The 16906-nt window shown below is 39.8% G+C and overlaps 1 protein-coding gene across 1 annotated transcript; it reads left to right on the top strand.

The window, feature by feature from the left end:
* Positions 1-4460: 4460 nt before the first annotated feature.
* Positions 4461-14508, top strand: LOC133616022 (large ribosomal subunit protein P2-like). Its single transcript, XM_072914753.1, has 5 exons — positions 4461-4562; positions 7936-8059; positions 8161-8209; positions 14161-14269; positions 14397-14508. The coding sequence occupies exons 2-5, from the start codon at positions 7937-7939 to the stop codon at positions 14470-14472; spliced, it is 357 nt and encodes a 118-aa protein (XP_072770854.1). The 5' UTR covers positions 4461-4562; position 7936; the 3' UTR covers positions 14473-14508.
* The last annotated feature ends 2398 nt before the right edge of the window (positions 14509-16906 follow it).

The raw sequence follows: 16906 nt of genomic DNA, 5'->3' as shown, positions 1-16906 counted from the left end.
TGCCCCCCTCTCCTGCGTGGAGAGGTTATTAGGTGACCACAGATGCTGCGCTCGCTGTTCAAAGTCGGGAACCGAGGTGGACCACTCATCTGTGTATCAGTTGGGGACGTCTCTGCGCTGCTGACTTGTCTCCATTCAAGATGATCCCCTGCTGGCCTCACTATGGACTGGACTTTCACACTATTAACTAGATCCACTCGACGTCCATTGCACCGGTCGCCCAGGGGGGATCCCCCACATCTGCGGTCCCCTCCAAGGTTTCTCATTGTCATCCCATTGGGTTGAGTTTTTTCTTGCCCCTGATGTAGGATCTGAGCCGAGGATGTTGTTGTGTTTTGTGCAGCCCTTTGAGACACTTGTGATTAAGGGCTACATAAATAAACTTTGATTGGTTAATTGATCAATAAGCCACAGATATACACTGGTACAAAACATTTTGTAAATGTATATTTACATATACACGGCAGTAAAACACCTGATCAAACAAAACAAGTCATTGTAATGGACCCACTAGCTGTGGAAGCAAGTTCTCAAATCAGACCCAGTAAGTCTACGGTAACATTTTGGTGAATTTACAAAACTGAAACAATACAAAAAGAATACCATTTTAAGTTAATTATACTTGCACAAACGCTCGTAAACAGGTTAGCATATTTGCTCATGCTAACAATGCTAGCTTGATTACATTACGATAGCACGCACAAATATGCATAACACTCTTACAGACATCACACATGGCACAGTTTAGTAAGTACGAATTGTTTTAGTTATCCTGTAAAACTTACAAAACGTTGCTTGGAGTGATGAATGAAGAATCCTTTCAAACAGAAACGTTATGGACGGTTATACTTCTGGTTCAAGGCATGAAACAGGAAGTACATTTTCAAGCGGCAGTGAGCGAACTCGTCCAAAGATGGCACCATTGCACAAACAATAATGCACCTTTTTAGCATCTCTGTCGGTGTAATAAGAAAACAATTTTTTGAGCATAAAACATTATGGCCATTCGCAAAGAAAAATCCATAAATTAGCTGCAGGTATAACCCGCAGGGTCAAAGCTTGGGGGAAAAGTAGCGGCTTATAGTCCTGAAAATATGGCTTCATTCTGAAACTTAAATTCCAAGTTAAACTCATTCCAATTAGTGGGATACTTACACAGAATAATGTAAGAGACATTTTACTGAATCTGTGTCGTTTGCGTTTTCAGGAAATGAAAAAGTATAAATGCACGGTAACAGTAAAATACATGTATTTTTTTAAGCAATTGATTGATTGAGACTTTTATTAGTAGGTTGCACAGTGAAGTACATATTCCGTACAATTGACCACTAAATGGTAACACCCGAATACTATCATCATAATACAGTCATCACACAAGATAATCATCAGGATATATACATTGAATTATTTACATTATTTACAATCCGGGATGTGGGGGGTAGGGGGGGTAGGTTTGGTTGTTATCATCACTTCAGTCATCAACAATTGAGAACAGAGAAATGGACATTGAAACAGTGTAGGTCTGACTTGGTAGGATATGTACAGCAAGTAGTGGACATAGAGAGAGAGAGAGAGATCGACAGAGATCAGAAGGCACAAGAAAAAGTATCTATATTTGATTATTAACAATCCGGGGAGGGTGTTAGTTTAGGGTTGAAGTTGCCTGGAGGTGTACTTTTATTGCGGTTTTGAAGGAAGATAGGGATGCCCTTTCTTTTACACCTGTTGGGAGCGCATATTCCACATTGATGTGGCATAGAAAGAGAATGAGTTAAGACCTTTGTTAGATCGGAATCTGGGTTTAACGTGGTTAGTGGAGCTCCCCCTGGTGTTGTGGTTATGGCGGTCATTTACATTAAGGAAGTAGTTTGACATGTACTTCGGTATCAGGGAGGTGTAGCGGATTTTATAGACTAGGCTCAGTGCAAGTTGTTTTACTATGTCCTCCACCCTGACCCAGCCCACTTTGAAAAAGTGGGTAGGAGTGAGGTGTGATCTGGGGTGGAGGTCTAGAAGTAATCTGACTAGCTTGTTCTGGGATGTTTGGAGTTTAGATTTGAGGGTTTTGGAGGTGCTAGGGTACCAGGAGATGCATGCGTAATCGAAAAAGGGTTGAACAAGAGTTCCCGCTAGAATCCTTTTGGTGCTTTTGTTGACCAGAGAGGAGATTCTATAGAGAAATCTCATTCGTTGGTTGACTTTTTTGATTACCTTGGTTGCCATTTTATCACAGGAAAGATTAGCCTCTAGAATGGAACCTAGGTAGGTGACCTCATCTTTCCTGGTGATAACAATGTCACCCACTTTTATAGTGATGTCATTGACTTTCTTAAGGTTGATGTGGGACCCAAACAGGATGGATTCCGTTTTACCTAAGTGTATAGATAGCTTGTTGTCAGCGAGCCAGGTGCATGTTCTACATTGTTCAGCACTGAGGATTTTCTCCACCTGTGACTTGTCCTTGTCTGATACCAGCAGGGCCGAGTCATCCGCAAACAAGAGCAATTCACAGTCACATGCTGATGACAAGTCGTTTATGTATATTAGGAACAGTAAAGGCCCTAATATACTGTCTTGGGGGACTCCACAGCTCACTGAGAGGGGGGGAGGACATGATGCCGTTCACCTCTACCACCTGTTCCCTCCCCTCCAAGTAAGATTGCATCCAGCTCGATGAGGTTTTGTCAAATCCGATTGCTCTGAGCTTATCCAACAGTATAGCGTGATCAACGGTGTCAAAGGCCTTCTGAAGGTCCAGCATGACCATGCCGCAGTATTTGCCCGCGTCCACCTCATGTTTGATGTGGTCGGTCAGATAGAGAAGGCATGTGTCAGTGGAGTGGTTAGTTCTGAAGCCGGATTGGAATTTGTACATGATTGGTGGCAAGGTAACTCGACCTGTTCATAAACTATTTTTTTCCATTACTTTCGAAATGGAACTGAGAATAGAAACAGGTCGGTAGTTGCCAGGTTCCAATTTGCTTCCTTTTTTAAAGAGGGGAGTTACTCTTGCTATCTTAAAATCTTTTGGTACTTGGCCTTGTGAAATTGAGAGGTTTGTTATGTGCGTGATGATTGGGGCAATGATGGAGGCAGAGTCCCTGAGAAATCTGGAGGAGATATTGTCAAAGCCGGTGGCCTTGTTTGGGTGGAGCGCACTCAATTTTTTAAGCACCTCATCAGCTGAGACCATTTCTAATTTAAAATCGTTATTGGATACTCCAAGCTTTCTGTAGAAGGCTTTAATGTGTTCTACACCAAAGCGACCAGGGTGGTGGGACAGCTTGTTGACAAGAGTTGCGGCTATGCTGGTGAAAAAGGTGTTAAGTCTGCTTGCTATACCTCCATTTTGTCTGTAATGAGGGAGTCATTCACGTTGATTAGATGGGCTTTAATATAAGTCATACAAAATATGTGATGTAAAAATGTGCGAGTAAATTAACTGATGTTACATCATTTGTCCAAAGATTTGTATTTATCCACTTTTATTTATCTATGCCAGTGACAGGAAATAAAATTGTATAAATAAGTGTAAAATACATGTATTTTTTTCTTAAATTTAGAGAAAATGTAATATTATCTGAGGGGTACACCAAAACAATTTGACTTGACCTGGGGCTGCATAATTAGTTACATAGTTACACAATTAAAGACACTATAGGATAAATGTGGCACTCAATGTTGACAATGAACCTTTTCACTTAACTCATTTTTTCTTTGTTGTTTTTATTCAGTGACATTTCTCTGTATGTTTGTGATTTTTATTTTTGCTGTTACCTTTTTTTCCCCTTCTAGTCAGTCACTGTGATTCGCTTATCTGCTTGTGGTGAAGAGGAAGGCAGTGCATTACTACCCACTGTGACTGAAATGTGGGAGGGGGTGTTATTATATTACTTATATGATTTGTCTGTAATTTTATTTTATTTATTTATTATTTTTTTGGGGGGGGGGGGGGGGGGGCATAAAAAAGATGTATTATGATGCCCCTATAAAATGAATAAATAAATAAATACATGTATTTTATAAGCAAAGTGTCCTTCACATTGACCAGATGAGCTTTAATATAATTAATATCAATTTGTGATCAAATAAATATGCTGGGAAATCATATAATTTTACATATCTGGTCCAAAAAAAAATGTTTTATCTACTTTTATTTATCTAGCTATGACAGTGACGTATTGAACAGTTCAACGTTTTTCCACTAGATGGCAGAAAATAAAAAAATAACCTGGTTATCTACTGTCATAGTTTCCATTAGTTCAAAAGTCATGGCACGCTTGATGCTGTTACATTTTTCTGGTTCCAAATATGCGCCTAAGCTCAATTAAGGTAGGGAAACACTGATATAAACTCGTCGAGCTTTGCTGCGTGCACTCCAATTCGCTCCAATAACTTTGTTTTGTTAACACATCCATACAACAGGGAGCGCTTAACCTGCTATTCTACATTTATTGAAAGCGAAGAAGAAACGCGCCTGCTTCCGGTTTCATTGTGGGACGTAACTTCCTTTCTGTCCGCGCTAACCTCCTAGTGAACACGCGCTCGTCTTTCTTGCTCAAGTGAGTGGCTTTTATAAACCATTTAAAATATGTATTATGTGGTTAAATAGCGGCCTGTCACTCCGTAAAGATACAATCAACTAAACTATGGTCGATTAAAACCTACACAATGCCATTTTTATTGGTATAGAAGTTTTAACGTGGCTCGCTAGCGGCTACTTGATATCACGGTACAGCAGAGTCGACACATGGTAGCATACATGATTACATCACGCAATATTAAAGTGACTATGTATTACGTTCAATGTGTTATTGTCATTATGCGAAGATAACGTTGAAAACCATGGGCGATTTATTAAATTATGGACTATCCATTTTAATGATAGTTCAAGTTACTAGTCTGATATAGTTAATCATCATATATGGGCCGATACTGCAGATTTTAACAATTATCTAGTACAGGGGTCCTCAAGTACAAATCTTGAAGGTCCACAAATGTTTTTTTTGAAACAGGCTGGGTCCGTTTATTATCGGTCAAGCTTATATAGTAGCAGGAGGTAGGTAGTTTAACATTTTCTTAAAATGAACAAAAATAAAATAAATATCCAATAAAATACATGAAATATTTTCTTTGAAACAAAAATAAATAAGAACTTTGAAAAAAGTTGTCCTCTGCATTTGACCCATCCCTTGATCACCCCCTGGGAGGTGAGGGGAGCAGTGGCGCTGCGCCCGGGAATAATTTTTGGTGATTTAACCCCCAATTCCAACCCTTGATGCTGAGTGCCAAGCAGGGAAGAATGCTGGTATGAGCTTTTAAACATAACCCATTAACTGCTGCCAATCAAATGGTGAATAAGATACTATTTAGGGTTCATATGTTTGTAAATCTGACTGTGATGAAGTCAGTGCCTCACCAGCCATGAACCTCACCGCACGTTACTGCTCTGTTGCTATTTGTTGTTGTGTCATAGATTTAACAAAAATCTTGCTTGATGTTTCATATGACTTTTTCAGCCTCGTGATTTCTTTTTTTCTTAGCTCTGAATCATGAGGAAATGTCTCTTCAAATTCGCGGTGCTCTTTCAGATAGTGACGTTTCAGATTTTCACTTTTCACCAGAGCAACAGTACTGTTGCATATTCGACACATTGGTCTGGTACTTGCAGTAGGTAGGATGAAACATATTGCTCTGTCCATTCTTCCTTGAAACGTCGGTTTTCCCTGTCCACCTTTCTTTTACCAGCCTGAGCCAACTTGGAGCATGCCATTGTGATTTGATTGACATTCAGTGACTGACGAGTGAACAGTTAGCGAAGTAGCGATACGAGACAACTGTGTGCCTGCAGCGAAAGGTTCCATGCACTGCACATGTGTATGACCCAGGTGGTAACAGCCTATCAGCGCGTCGTTGTGATAGAGATGACAACCCATACCCCGGAATCAGCCAATCAGAGTGGCGTTCTCTCGCTCTCAGAGAGTGAGTGAGACACGAGAAGTGTAAACGAAACGTGGAGATATTTGACTAAAAACAACGAAGAACGTTGACTTGCGCTAGCGATAACTCACAGATGAATACAATTATTATATTTTTTTATAATAATTATAATTATAATAATACATTTTTTTTACTATAATTCGTGCTGGTCCGGACATGGACCGCGGTCCGCCTGTTGAGGATCACTGATCTAGTAAATTCAAGCCGACTTAAGACAAATAATTAGATTTTCTATATATTTGTGAACAATTTATCAACAAAGAAATTCTACATCAAAATAAACTAATCAAGCCATCAGAATCAACACAATGTGATCATTTTGTAACCCCCCTCAATTACATATTTAAGAGCCAAATAGTTATGAGTGTAAAATTGAGAATGGCATAAGATAATGTATTGACTTATGTTCAAAATTTGGCTATTTTACCCCAAAAGCCCGTTTGTATTAATGAATAATTTTGAATATATTATTGATCTCAGCACACTAGTATCGATCCAATACCTATACCGCCCTTGGTATTGATGTGTCGCTATATGGCTCGATTTGCCCCTTATTAGGAGTTAATAACTAATGACTCAAACTGCCTTTTGAAATGTCTAGTCAACAACCATATTGTAGAGCCAAATAAAGTTATTAATGTAAAATTGAAAATTGCATAAGCTATTGTATTGACTTTTGGTCAAATAATTTGGCTATTTTACCCCAAAGCCTGTGTATATTAATGAACAATATATAATAACTGGGATTTATATAGCGCTTTTCTAAGTACCGTACCCAAAGTCGCTTTACATGTAGAACCCATCATTCATTCACACCTGGTGGTGGTAAGCTACTTTCATAGCCACAGCTGCCCTGGGGTAGACTGACGGAAGCGTGGCTGCAATTTGCGCCTACGGCCCCTCCGACCACCACCTATCATTCATCATTCAATTCACCGGTGTGAGTGGCACCGGGGGCAAAGGGTGAAGTGTCCTGCCCAAGGACACAACGGCAGCGATTTTTGGATGGTAAGAGGCGGGGAGCGAACCTGCAACCCTCAGGTTTCTGGCACGGTTGCTCTACCCACTACGCCATGCCGCCCCTATATATATATACATTAAGTGTATCAAAAACACCCAGAGGACATTACTAAACAATATTGATCTCATCACATTAGTATCGATCCAATACTGATACAGCCCTTGGTATTGATACTATCGCCATATGGATCGATTTGCCCCCTAATTACTAAGTACTACCGGTACATGACTCACACTGCCTTTTGAAATGTCTAGTCAACAACCATTTTGTAGAGCCAAATAAAGTTATTAGTGTGACATTGAAAATGGCATAAGCTATTGTATTGACTATTGTTCAAATAATTTGGCTATTTTATCCCAAAGCCTGTTATATTAATGAACACTTTATACAGTAAGTTTATCAAAAACACCCACGGGACAGTACTAAACAATAATGATCTCATCACACTAGTATCGATCCAATACTGCTACCGCCCTTGGTATTGATACTGTCGCTATATGGCTCGATTTGCTACAAACTGCCTTTTTGAAATGTCTAGTCAACAACCATATTTGACACAGCATTAAGATGATAAAGTAATTTTAAAGAACAATAGGTCTGATGAAAACTAACTAATATGAAATGGTTTGTGGATAAACATGTGAAATACATGCAATTGGCAAAGGTATGTCAAAAATGTATCAATATGTAAAGGGGGGCATACAAAACCCGGTATACTGCTGTATATACGCTCACTGTCCAAAAGCTCTGCCTTTAGTGTCTTATGTACATTTTGTTACTTTCAGAATGCGTTACGTTGCCGAAATGTATTAATATGAAAAGGGGGACATACAAAACCTGGTATACTGCTGTATATACGCTCACTGTCCAAAAGCTCTGCTTTTAGTGTCTTATGTACATTTTGTTACTTTCAGAATGCGTTACGTTGCCGCTTACCTGCTCGCTTCCCTTGCCGGCAATGACACACCTGACGCCAAACAGATCAAGAAGATCTTGGACAGTGTTGGCATTGAGGCTGATGATACCCGTTTGGAAAAGGTCCGTGTTCTTACGTGATGATTTGGTCCTTTCTTATTTCTTCACTCCCATTTGACTTTCACAGAACTTGATCTTCACCAATGTCATTTCTGTTCCAACAGGTCCTCTCTGAGCTCAAAGGCAAAAAAGTAAATGATGTGATCGCTGCAGGTGAGTGTGCGACCGATTTATCTAAACACTTCTTATCTTTGGAAGTTTTCGCTATCTAGAAAAGGAGATGGCATGGTCTCAGCTCACAGCAGTGTGAAGCAAAATCATTTTCAAAGAGCTCATAATGTCTGTAGCTTACAATGACTAATTTAGCCCACAAGTCTATTCAGAATTTCATAATTATGTAGATAGCTAAACAGTGTACATCAACAGGCCGCAGTGACCCACCTGTTGGAGTCCCGTTACTAACGAAAATAACGTTGACTCAAACAATGGTGCCCAAAAGTATGATTTTAACAAGGTCTTACATAGCTCGTAACTTAAAACATTCGAGTCTCAAATCAATGTTCCCCTTTGAAATTAATTTCAATTCAATGAAGACTTTGTAAGCCCTCCAAAACACAATTTTAACATGTGACATGTTTTTAATAGGAAAAACAAGCTTTTATATACATAACATTGTATCAGTAACAAAACAATAGAATGTGCTAGAAACAGCTACAAATGAATTTTAACAATTACCTTTATAAATCCGTGTTAGATTAACGCACTTTGAGAAACTCAGGGTGATACTGCTCATTTCCTGAAGTAGAAGCTAGCTGCAAGCTATTTTAAACGCCCGTTTTGCCTCTGTCAATAAGAAACATTTTAAAGCCTTTACAAATTAAAATGGAAGAAGATAAACACACTAGAATTACAACAGTATGGCTCTTAAGGCTGAGCGATGAAACAATATAAATATATATCGTGATAGACACGTATTATCAATAAAAATGTGTAATAAAACGTTATAAATATTTTTTGTTCATTGTACAAAACAAAGTTGTGAATCAAAGCTGGTTGCATGAACAAGGGCACTTGCTTACCACGCAACATGATCAGTGGGAGCGACGCATTAACAGCCAATCAGGTAACAGTATCAAGTTTGGTTTGCGCCTTCTTGTAGTCTAGCTGTTGATTCCTTGCATAGAGTGAGAAGAAAAAATAAAAATTGAGTGCTGCAGAGAGCAAAAAAAAATTAGATAAAACAGAAAAATCACCTCAACGGTATGGCAGTTTTTTACATTTTTTTAAAATGGATTGTAGTCAGGCCAAGGCGCTCGTAATCAGTAATGCCACTCCACCTTAGCTATGCTCTACCAGGCCAATCAGGGGCAAGATAGGGCGGGTCATCGAACCAGGAAGAGAAATCACAGCAGACATCCCAAATGACGACAAGAGTCGGAGAAGAGAAAAGATCATTTTCAAGCGTACCGTATTTTCCGCACTATTAGCCGCACCTAAAAACCACAAATTTACTCAAAAGCTGACAGTGCGGCTTTTAACCCGGTGCGCTTTATATATGGATAAATATTAAGATTCATTTTCATAAAGTTTCGGTCTCGCAACTTCGGTAAACAGCCGCCATCTTTTTTCCCGGTAGAACAGGAAGCGCTTCTTCTTCTACGCAAGCAACCGCCAAGGTAAGCACCCGCCCCCATAGAACAGGAAGCGCTTCTTCTTCTACTGTAAGCAACCACCCGCCCGCGTAGAAGAAGAAAAAGCGCGCGGATATTACCGTACGTTTCATTTCCTGTTTACATCTGTAAAGACCACAAAATGGCTCCTACTAAGCGACAAGGATCCGGTTCATGAAAAGACGCAATCTCTCCATCCGCACACGGATTACTATTTCACAGCAACTGATATTCCTGTGAACCACTGTGGATACAACGGGAGCACGTACCGTGAATATTCGCACCACAGGGAATGAGAAGTCATCCTTCACTGTGGTTCTAGCTTGCCATGCTAATGGCCAGAAACTTCCACCCATGGTGATATTCAAAAGGAAGACCTTGCCAAAAGAGACCTTTCCAGCCGGCGTCATCATAAAAGCTAACTCGAAGGGATGGATGAAGAAAAGATGAGCGAGTGGTTAAGGTAAGTTTAAGTTTACGCGAAGAGGCCGGGTGGCTTTTTTCACGCAGCTCTGTCCATGTTGATATACGTATGTTTGTGATTGCACATTTGCGTACATTTTGGGAGTGAACAGAGTTGTTAGAACGCTGGTTTTTAATATATTATTAAAGTTTGACTGACCTATCTGACTGTTTTTTTGACATTCCTGTAGCGCAGTTAGATGCGGCTTACAACACCGGGCGGCTTATAGGTAGACAAAGTTTTGAAATATGCCGTTCATTGAAGGCGCGGCTTTTAACCCAGGGCGCCTTATGGTGCGGAAAATACGGTAATGTACGACAAAGTGAGGAGGATCATAGCCGCACAACTACTGTATTTTCCGCACTATAAGCCGCGCCGGGTTATAAGCCGCACCTTCAATGAATGGCATATTTCAGAACTTTGTTCACCTATAAGCCGCGCCGGGTTATAAGCCGCACCTTCAATGAATGGCATATTTCAAAACTTTGTTCACCTATAAGCCGCGCCGGCTTATAAGCCGCACCTACGCTGCGCTAAAGGGAATGTCAAAAAACAGTCAGATAGGTCAGTCGAACTTTAATAATGTATTACAAACCAGCGTTCTAACAACTCTGTTCACTCCCAAAATGTAATGTGCAATCACAAAAATAGTAACACTCAAAATAGTGCAGAGCAATAGCAACATCAATAACTCAACGTTGCTCGAACGTTAATGTCACACAACACACAAATTAAACATTTAAAGCTCACTTTCTGAAGTTATTCCTCATCCATAAATCCCTCGAATTCTTCTGCTTCGGTGTCTGAATTAAAAAGTTGGGCGAATACGGCATCCAAACTTCTGTAAAGACCACAAAATGGCTCGTCGAAGTCATCAGAGTCAGTGTTGCTGTTGTTGTCCAGCAGTTCCGTGAATCCTGCCTTCCGGAAAGCTCGGACCACAGTTGAGACCGATATATCCGCCCAGGCATTTACAATCCACTGGCAGATGTTGGCGTATGTCGTCCGGCGCTGTCTCCCTGTCTTAGTGAAGGTGTGTTCGCCTTCGGTCATCCATTGTTCCCATGCCGTTCGCAGTCGTGCTTTGAATGCCCTGTTGACACCAATATCCAGCGGTTGGAGTTCTTTGGTTAATCCACCCGGAATGACGGCGAGTGTTGTATTAGTGTGCTTCACTTGTTTTCTGACACCATCTGTGATGTGGGCGCGCATGGAGTCGTAGATCAACAGGGATGGAGCTGCGTGAAAAAAGCCACCTGGGCTCTTCGCGTAAACTTCTCTCAACCACTCGCTCATCTTTTCTTCATCCATCCATCACTTCGAGTTAGCTTTTATGATGTACGCGTGTCTCTTAGTAGGAGCCATTTTGTGGTCTTTACAGAAACACACAAATGAAATGAAACGTAATACCCGCGCGCTTCTTCTTCTACGGGGGCGGGTGCTTACCTTGGCGGTTGCTTACCGTAGAAGAAGAAGCGCTTCCTCTTCTATGCGGGCGGATGCTTACCTTGGCGGTTGCTTACCGTGGAAGAAGAAGCGCTTCCTCTTCTACGGGGAAAAAAGATGGCGGCTGTTTACTGTAGTTGCGAGACCTAAACTTTATGAAAATGAATATTAATATTAATCCATATATAAGGCGCACCGAGTTATAAGCCGCGCTGTCAGCTTTTGAGAAAATTTGTGGTTTTTAGGTGCGGCTTATAGTGCGGAAAATACGGTAGATAAAGTCACTTACCTGGCGCGGACCACTTCTCGTAGGACCACAGAACCGTACGTGTGTGACAGTCCATTACATCGTCGACTGGGAATTAAAAAGTGCCTGCAAATGTATTTTTTATCTGAGTTTGATACATGTTGTATTATTTGCACAGCTATGTTAATTATTTTATGTAGAAAGAATATTTTTCTCTTTTATTTATGTTATGTAATTCTGTGCTGTTAATACCCATCTTGACTAACTGGGTTAATAAAAGTGCCACTGACTGTTTACAGTACAGTTGTCATTCACTTAAATTTCAGTGAATCTCGCTCAAAAATGAATATCTTTATACCGTATTTCCCGCACTATAAGGTGCACCGGATTATAAGGCGCACCTTCAATGAATGGCCTATTTTAAAACTTTGTTCATTATAAGGCGCACAGAATAGACGCTACAGTAGAGGCTGGGGTTATGTTATGCATCCGTTAGATGGAGCTGTGCTAAAGGGAATGTCAACAAAACAGTCAGATAGGTCAGTCAAACTTTATTAATAGATTACAAACCAGCGTTCTGACAACTCCGTTCACTCCCAAAATGAAGCTGCTCTATTCCCGTGTTCTACTGCGTGACTGATCGCCTTGTTTAAACTCTGCGTCGTAAGCGTGTCTCTTAACAGGAGCCATTTTGGGGTCTTTACATAAACACACAAATGGAAATGAAACGGCACGCCTCGCACAGTCATATATCCCAGCAAGCACCACGCGCTTCTTCTTCTACGGGGGAAAATGAAGTCGGCTGCTGCTTACCGTAGTTGCGAGACCTGTTGTGGCTCAATATTGGTCCATATATAAGGCGCACCGGATTATAAGTGCACTGTCAGCTTTTGAGAAAATTTGAAGTTTTTAGGTACGCCTTATAGTGCGGAAAATACAGTATGTATACTTTCACCGAAAAATATTACAGAGTTTAAGCAAAAAAATATCGAGATATACTTTTTCATCCATATTGCCCAGCCCTATTCCTGGTCCTTATTTTCGATAAGTCATGAAATTTCATTAGTCATCGACATTGACCAATATGGTAAATGGGTTTTACTTGTATAGCGCTTTTCTACCTTCAAGGTACTCAAAGCGCTTTGACACTATTTCCACATTCACCCATCCACACACTGATGGCGGGAGCTGCCATGCAAGGCCCTAACCACGACACATCAGGAGCAAGGGTGAAGTGTCTTGCTCAAGGACAAAACGGACGTGACGAGGTTGGTAGAAGGTGGGGATTGAACCAAGAACCCTCAGGTTGCTGGCACGGCCACTCTCCCAACTGCGCCACGCCGTCCCATATATATAAAACACTTATGTATATCGTGATAGTTTCTAGCCATATCGCCACGCCCTAATGGCTCTTAAGTCAGAACAATATTGGATGTTTCTCCTGCCAAGAAAAGTACATTTTTAGTTTTTAAATAAAACTTGGTATTAGTGTGTGTGTGTATACAAGTACTTTTTGAGCACATTTAACAATACCGTAATAATAACTGATAATTTTGGCTACAATAATGGTGATTTGAAATTTTCACAGCGTTAGTTCCCTACAACTACTGTACCGTAGTTTTATGGAGTAATGTAATAATTTTGTACAGCCTTCTTGTATAGTCGTCTTCTACGGTATCTTCTACAAGCCGCTTCTCTTTCAAACATAATCAACTATTTCTCCATAGTTTCATGGATAAATGTCCTCCGTTCAGAAAATATTTTAACCTTTGGCAACGCTTGTACGGCCACGGCTGTAAGTCGGCTATACACACTAGTCGTGTTTTTTTCGATTTTATCTTTCTGTAATTCAATGAGTATAATTTCTTTCTCAACAATGTCCTTCATACTCGCTTTCTCTGAATCCATGTTTGGTTAAACTGAGTTTTGTATGTCTATTAGCTAATGCTAGTGAGTGACACAATGAATTGTGTTCACTGGCATTTTTACGCCGTCTAGCGATGTAATCTGAAGCGTGCAACCAGCTACTATTAGGAGTAAAAATATATACTTTTGAAGAGATGGGGCAGTAATATACTTTAAAAAGTGGTTTATAGGGTTTGTCAAATGAAAGTTAAAAGGATTGTGTATCTGTACCTACATTAAAATGCTTCCCATGTGCATTCCAAATGCCATCACCAAGTCTGCCGCTATCAGTAATTGATATTAACTACATACCTCACTTATGTCTGTTGTTGTGACCCACATGTGTCATTATCTGTGTTAGTCAATACTTTGTCTCCTTCTGACCCCAATTGTGTGTAACTTGCGTTTGACATCTGCCAACATGTCTCCTCAGGTTTCAGTAAACTGGCCAGCATGCCAGCAGGAGGTGCTGTGGCTGTTGCTGTTGCCAGCTCTGCAGCTGCTGGCTCAGGAGGAGCCGCAGCCCCTGCTGCAGCAGCAGCAGGTATAATTTACAGCCTTGTTTGTTTACTTGGCAGTCCGAGCGTCTGTCTTTGGGTGCCAGCAGTCAGATTAGACAAGCTGCCTTTATATTGAATGCCTCTCTATGATTTTTTATTCTCTTCTAGCTGTGGAAAAGAAAGAAGAGAAGAAGGAAGAGTCTGAAGAATCCGATGACGACATGGGATTCGGTCTGTTCGACTAAGCTCTTTGTATGGAATAAAATTTGTGTACAAATTTGTCTCAGTTGATGTTTTATTTTGTTTTGTAGGAGATGAATTGCATCTAATTTATGGCTTTAAGTTGGGAAAAAATGACCTTTGTGTTTTTAAAAAAAAATACAATTAAGAGGTTCGATGTTTTTGTCAGAGTGAACCCCATTTGCTATGTAGAATGATTACACATAGACTGTAATATTTCAAGTGCATATAAAAAACCCAAATTCAGTTTAAGAACATTTAAATATTGTAAAAAAAGAAGAAAGAAGCTCAATATTGGAAAACAATGGTGTCGCCTCTAATCAACTCAAAATGCTACAAAGGTTTGCCGAGCCTCCAAATGTGCTCTATCTGTGTCCGTAAGCAGTCTACTTGCCATTTGGGCGGGGGGGGGGGGGGGGGGGGGACATTTTCAAGGGCCCTAAAAAGCAGGTGCAACAGCTGTCCACAGAGGACCCAAGTGATTACTTTCATGACATGTCCGGATGACCGTCCATATCAAAGCATATACTGCACATATAAAGCTGAGATGATTTGAGCCACTACGTCAGCTGCTGGTGTTGGTCCATTGAGTATTGTGAAGTCCATCAACCAGGACATTTGTTTTCAGAACTGCATGTTTTCTTCTAACATTTTCCTGCTGGACTTGTCCCGCGCTCAAACTGCTACCAACAGCTTGTGTCAATGGAAACCTGCATTGATGCAGTATATGCAAAAGGAGGACTTGCATTGCACATACTTAAAAAGTCTGACATGGCTGTTTATAAGTATAATTCTCTTACTGATCTTAAATAATATTCACATTATCTTAGAGACTGAATGTTGGATTTTCAGCAATTGTAGCAATCTGCGAGGGCAATTAAGGCCCTGGAAATCTGTCTGCAGTGAGGGAAAAGGCCAAAAGTAACTTCACAAACGGCATTATTGTTTTAAAAATTATAATTAGGTCACATAATAAATCATGAAAGAAAAAACAAAGTCATGAACATTTTAAAAGCTTCTTGAAATTTAAGCTAGTAAATATATAGCAGAATATAAAAATGACCTCTACATATTCGACCCGTTAGACGGTATTTTGTTTTGGAATATTTGAGCAAAAATAGGATAGATTTATTTATTCCACAATGGAGAAATTATGTGGTTGCAGTACAAAACGTCCACAGAAAATAAGGTAAAAACACAAAACTGGAGGAAACATCAAAGGACATAAAAAACAAAGAACAGAGCTGATGCAACCAGCTGCCACTTTAGCATCGCCATTTCTACATACAGCTACAAAAGTAAAACAACAATAAACCGAAAAAAATGCAATAAACAATACATATTGCGCACATACGATTGCACTATGCCAGTGGTTCTTAACCTGGGTTTGATCGAACCCTAGGGGTTCGGCAAAGGTCAAAACACACCCGACTCATCGTGTAAATAAAAACTTCTCCCTAGCGGCGTATTACGGATACGGCAACAGCAGAAGTCAGACTGATTTGCAGGTGTGTAATTTGTTTTGAGTTTATGCACTGTGTTGGTTTTGTTCTTTGAACAAGGTGATGTTCATGCACGGTTCATTCTGTACACCAGTAAAAAAACATGGTAACACTTTAGTATGGGGAACATATTCACCATTAATTAGTTGCTTATTAACATGCAAATTAGTAACATATTGGCTCTTAACTAGTCACTATTAAGTACTTATTAATGTCTTATTCGGCATGGCCTTATTATAACCCTAACCCTCTAACCCTGGCCCTAACCCTAACCCGCACCCTTACCCTAACCAAATAACTCTAAATTAAGTCTTTGTTACTTAGAATATGTTCCCCTAGTGTCCAAAAAACTCTAAATTAAGTCTTTGTTACTTAGAATATGTTCCCCATACTAAAGTGTTACCAAAAACATATAATAACTTTGTCTTGAATTTGAAAAAAAAGGAGGGTTTGGTGAATGCGCATATGAAACTGGTGGGGTTCGGTACCTCCAACAAGGTTAAGAACCACTGCACTATGCATAGACAAACAATAAAACAAAAACAAAACACATCGCTGGATAAGTAATGAACATTCTTTAAAAGTATATTTTAGAAGCATTTCTTGAAATGTACACTATATATTGCTAAATACTGCAGAATGTAAAATAACCTACGGTCAACCTATAGTAGAAGACATTTTGGTTTGGAATATTTGAGTTAAGTCGTGTAATATGTCACCAAATACTCTTTAAAAATATATTTTAGAAGCTTTTTGTGAAATCTAAGCTGATAAATATAGCAGAATATAAAAATGACTTATGTATTCAACCCAGCAGTGCCAGCACATGGCATTTTAGTTTGGAATAATTGAGTTACATCACTTTTTAAGTCATGAACATTCTTTTAAAGTATATTTTAGAAGCTTTTCATGACATCTAAGCTGATCAATATAAAAA

Source organism: Nerophis lumbriciformis, linkage group LG15 (assembly GCF_033978685.3).
Source record: "Nerophis lumbriciformis linkage group LG15, RoL_Nlum_v2.1, whole genome shotgun sequence".
NCBI lineage: Eukaryota > Metazoa > Chordata > Actinopteri > Syngnathiformes > Syngnathidae > Nerophis > Nerophis lumbriciformis.
This window is presented reverse-complemented; position numbering and strand designations above follow the sequence as displayed.